The 5,233-nt window shown below is 48.7% G+C and overlaps 1 protein-coding gene across 2 annotated transcripts in view; it reads left to right on the top strand.

The window, feature by feature from the left end:
- LIPG (lipase G, endothelial type) overlaps positions 1–5,233 on the top strand; it is a 22,408-nt gene that overhangs the window by 8,659 nt on the left and 8,516 nt on the right. For both annotated transcript variants that reach the window (XM_081801251.1, XM_081801250.1), the window contains exons 5-6: positions 2,711–2,932; positions 4,401–4,643. In XM_081801251.1, the coding sequence (XP_081657377.1) occupies positions 2,711–2,932; positions 4,401–4,643 (465 nt within the window). The remainder of the gene's footprint in view (positions 1–2,710; positions 2,933–4,400; positions 4,644–5,233) is intronic.

Here is a 5,233-nt window from a genome sequence, read left to right as displayed (position 1 = left end):
TAAGTAGCAGCGCCAGGATTCAAATCCAGGCTGTCAGCTTGCAGAACCCGTACCTAGCCACAGGGCCATCCCACCTCTCCTTTGCTGGTGGAGATAAAATAGCAATTGAAATGCAGCAGGCCCGGCCCTGCCAGGCCGCAGTGCAGAGGTTTTCCCGGGTGTGTATGCATGTGCATGCACGGATGTATTCCATTTGCTGGACAGAACATCTTTGGAAGGGCTCTGACTGAATGGAAGAAGGGGTGGTTCTCCACCTGTTCTTTTTTTTTTTTTTGGCGGGGACAAGCTGTCCCTCCTATTCCTAGTTAAAAAAAGTAAACTGTGCAACTTTTCCCCAGCATCTGTGAGCCCTGGCCCTGTGTCAGGCTGGGTGAGTCTGGGGAGGTGAAGGCTGAGCCTGCCCGCCCCCTCCCCCCCCGCACCCCCTTCCCCCCCCGCACCCCCTCCCCCCCACCCCCCTGTCATCTTCTCCAAAAGCCCTGTCAGCTGCCCACATTCTTCCAGCTCAGCTTGGTTTCCATGGCACTGACCGTCTGGTGGAGACTTTTGTTCACATCAAGCAAAGAGCCCCTCTCCTGTATTGGTTGCAAAGCAGAATGGTCTCCTCTCTCTTTTTTTTTCTTCCAGAAAACATAGCAAGAGGCAGGGGGAGGCGCTTGTGTTGGTACTGTAGCCCTTGGAAGCCTCTGAACCGAGTCCTCGTGGGCTGTGCTGGGGGGTTACTGCTTCTGTGGCATCCTCCTTTGGGGCCCTGGGCTACGGATGAACCACCAGGCAGCCCGGGCTGCCTTTCTGCCGTGGTCGTACGGGCATTTCTCTAAACTTCTTCTGCTTACTTTCAGTCTCTACAGTTCTCCTGAGTGATGAGTTTCATGAATGTACTGTCCACTCCAGACAATAGCTCTGCCTCTTGTTTACTCTGAAATCACCCCAGTGATTCAAGCCGCACAGTGTGCTCCCTGGTTCTCTTGTGCTGGGATCTGATGGGTTCTGTTACCCATCTCCTCCTTTTACGACTCTGCTCTTAGTCTTAACTCCTCTCTGATGTGGTGTTTCCAGACCGCGGTGCCTCAGCCTCAGCACTGTGCACATTTTGGGTCAGCTAATGCTTTGTTGTGGGAGCTGACCTGAGCATTGCTGGATGTTTATCAGCCTCCCTGGCCTCCACCCACTAGCTGCTAGCAGCTTCTCTCCTTCTCCCTGCCACTGTGACAACCCAAAATGTCTCCAGACATTGCCAAATGTCCCCTTAGGAGCAAAATCACTCCCAGCTGAAAACCACCGTTCTAGACTAAACAGTGCACAGTATTCTCAACTTCCTCCAGGTCCTCTCCCTGTGTCTGTAGGGCAGAGAGCCTACCAGGGGGCAGGAAGTCAGCTCCCATAATTACTTGAGCTTGGTAATAGCGGCTAGTATTTACACTGACAAGCACTTAATCTCTTAATACCTCACATGAACTGTATGGATTAAGATGTTCAGGTTCAATGTTATCGATGATACTGACGGTGGGAGAAGTTCTTTCCGATCTAGTTCATAGACCACCTCCTTTTAGGATCACCTGGGGAATAAATAACACATTTCTGGGCTCCACATCAGACTTGGCAATCAGAATCTCGACCGGGTTGGAGAATCTGCATCTCATGCTTTGCAAACTCTTTTTTTGAATGGTTTACATTCACGTGGTCCAAAATAAAAGTCTCTTTTATTGTTGCTACTACCTGTTCGCTTCCCTGCCCTGCCCTCTCCGCCAGCACACATATACACAGGTAGGGCTTGTGTGTCCAGAGTTTTTTTTTTTTTAAAGATTTTATTTATTTATAGAGAGAGAGACAGCATGCATGAGCAGGGGGGAGTGGCAGAGGGAAAGGGAGAAGCAGGCTGCCAGCTGAGCAGGGAGCCCCACGTGGGGCTCCATCCCAGGACCCCGGGATCATGACCTGAGCTGAAGGCAGACGCTTAACCCACTGAGCCACCCAGGCGCCCCTCCTCCCGAGTTTTTTTTTATAGTTACATAGTAGAATTTGAATTTTCAACAACCTCCCAGTGATATTTGTGCTGTTTTAAATGTGAGAACCAGTTCTCTCTACGTTGCTGCTTGCCTGTTCAATGCAGAAAGTTTGCAGGCAAAAAGATTTCTCCTTCTAGCTGCAAAATACAGGAATTCTGGAAGCCTGGGCTATGGATCCTCAGTGTGTCTGGTGTGGCCCGTACTCCTGATCTTACCATTCTACCCTTGGGCCTGATTCATCACTAAAGGAAGGGGAAGAGTAAGTCCACGCAAATAGCTCAGTTTGGGTAAACTGAGTCTTCCCTCCAGAAGATGGAGGTAGCTTGGTTATTCCATAAAAGGCCTGCTAAATTAAGGCTGCAGAAGGCTTCCAGTGGCAGAATAAATGGGACGAATGGCTTAGTTCAGCCAGCCTGAGTTCTTTCTAGAACTGCTCCATTTCTGACAGTCTGGGGCTCCTGGGAGCTGCATGTCATTGTGAACCTGGCAGCCAGTTTTCTGAGTCCATTGAGTTGTGAGGACAGGTGAAGGCTCCAGAAGAAAGCGCAGGTTCCCCAAGTGCGGGCATCACACGGTTCCAGATTTACTGGTCTTCGTTCCGAGGATGCCTTCCTTGTGCGCACGTGGATTTACTTTTAACTCAGGACTCATGGATTTGGCACAGCTGACACAGTTGGTCTTGGCTCCCCCTTCTGCTGTAGGTTTGGATCCCGCCGGGCCCTTGTTTGAAGGGGTGGACATCCACAAGAGGCTGTCCCCTGACGATGCAGACTTTGTGGATGTGCTCCACACCTACACACGTTCCTTTGGCCTGAGCATCGGGATTCAGATGCCCGTGGGCCACATCGACATCTACCCCAACGGCGGTGACTTTCAGCCGGGCTGTGGACTCAATGACGTCTTGGGGTCAATTGCATATGGAAGTGAGTTCCTTATTTTCTGCTTCATGGAGACGTTTGACTTGGTTATCACATCTCCTCCTCAATCAGCCCCAGCTGGTAGTGCTCCCAACAATGTTCGTTTCATTATGCCCCCACCCCACGGGGGCTGCCAACCCCACGTACAGTTCATCCTTCTACAGGCTTGTTAACAGCCATCTATGGGTCTCTTCTTGGCCACCTCATGCTTTGAGGTCCCAGTTATTATTGATTAATTTCTTTTTATAAGAAAAGGAATATATATTTGTTGGGGGAAAAAAATCAAGCAATGCAGAATCGCATAGAGCAAAAAGTAAACCCCTTCCTCCCATTCCCTCTTTTGTTCTTCAGAGGTAACCAATAGGAACAATTTTGTATATGTCCTTCTAGTCTTTTTTCTTTGCAAATGTGTGTGTGTGCACGTGCATATGTGTGTGAGAGATTATATTTTTCAAAATCACATTGTTCTGTAACTTTCCGTTTTCAGTCATTATATATGTGTGTGTGTATATATATGTATATATATATATATAAAATGAATATCCTTAAGCATCAGAGCACATAGATTTACTTAACTTATGCTTTTTTTAAATGATTTTATTTATTTGAGAGAGAGGACATGAGAGAGCACAAGCAGGGGAAGCAGCAGAGGGAGAGGGAGAAGCAGACTCCCTGCTGAGCAGGGAGCCCGATGCGGGGCTCGATCCCAGGACCCTGGGATCATGACCTGAGCCAAAGGCAGACACTTAATCGACTGAGCCACCCAGGCGCCCCTACCTTATTCTTTTTAAAGGCTGTACAATCTTGTACAGAATGGATGCACTAAAATTTAATTTTATGTGACATTTTAAAGAAGGAAAGCCAAGATGATGTCTCCATTCACGTATGATTTACCTTCTGAATGCCTGAGTCTGTTATCAGCAGACTTGGGTTGAACTGAATTTGCTGCTGAAACTGATGTGTGGCCGCAGTGACCCATCTCTTTCCGGGTTTCCCCCTACTCACTGCTTCGGGTCCTGGCAGTCTTGCTACGTCTTGGCCCCCGTCGGCTCTCTGCACTCTGATGCTCTGCCCTTCAGATGTCCCACTCCCTCTCATTCAGTCTTAAGACTGTAGCCCTCTCCCAATGGGATAATATCCGAGTAGCCCCTGCAAGGCTTGGGGGTCGATGCCAGGACCCCCATCAGATGATGGCATTCCTTAAAGCTGGTGGTGTTACTGAGGAAGGGATGGGATGGCTTTGTGTCAAATTTTTCTTAAGATCCTAGGATTTACTGAACTATGGGCTTTAGCTTCTGGTGACAAGAGATAATACTGTACCGTGGGCCAGAAAATCCAAATTATACTCCTAACTTCGTAACCAAGTGATCGTGGGACTCTGAGCAAGTTACTTCACCTCTATGGGCCCTGGGGTCATAATCTGTATTTGATGAGAGGCTCATCCTGCATTGTCCCCTGTCTCTCCCTCCCCCAGCAATCACGGAGGTGGTGAAATGTGAGCATGAGCGGGCTGTGCACCTCTTTGTCGACTCCCTGGTGAATCGGGACAAGCCGAGTTTTGCGTTCCAGTGCACGGACTCAAATCGCTTCAAGAAGGGGATCTGCCTCAGTTGCCGGAAGAACCGCTGTAACAGCATAGGATACAATGCTAAGAAAACGAGGAGCAAGAGGAACAGCAAAATGTATCTCAAAACCCGGGCAGGCATGCCGTTCAGAGGTAACCCTCAGGCCCCACGGTGCCCCGAGGAAGGCCCTTCGTCTCTTCCGCTCTTCTTGATACCATGTTGTGGAAAGGGCACATCCCAGGCCGGGAGATGGGGCTGGCACTAGTGAGGTCAAATCGCTGCAAATCAGAGGATGCTGTGCATGCCCTAGGAAAGTTAAGCATTAAAAATAAGTGGTGGGGACTCCTTTCGCGATGCACAGCATCACTCCCTGATCGCAATATCAGTATCTTAATTTTGTGTTAAGGTAGACATTTTTTCATTTCTTTTTTTTTTTTAAAGATTTTATTTATTTATTTGACAGAGAGAGAATGAGAGAGAGAGAGAGAGCACATGAGAGGGAGGAGGGTCAGAGGGAGAAGCAGACTCCCCGCCGAGCAGGGAGCCCGATGCGGGACTCGATCCCGGGACTCCAGGATCATGACCTGAGCCGAAGGCAGTCGCTTAACCAACTGAGCCACCCAGGCGCCCAGTATCTTAACTTTGTATTAAGATAGACATTTTTTCATTTCTTTTTCTTTTTTTTTTTTAAAGATTTTATTTATTTCTTTGACAGAGAGAGACACAGCAAGAGAGGGAACAC

Source organism: Leptonychotes weddellii, chromosome 13 (genome assembly GCF_054177405.1).
Source record: "Leptonychotes weddellii isolate Sample4059 chromosome 13, ASM5417740v2, whole genome shotgun sequence".
NCBI lineage: Eukaryota > Metazoa > Chordata > Mammalia > Carnivora > Phocidae > Leptonychotes > Leptonychotes weddellii.
The sequence above is the reverse complement of the archived record's forward strand: the minus strand, read 5'-3'. Positions and strand labels throughout refer to the sequence as shown.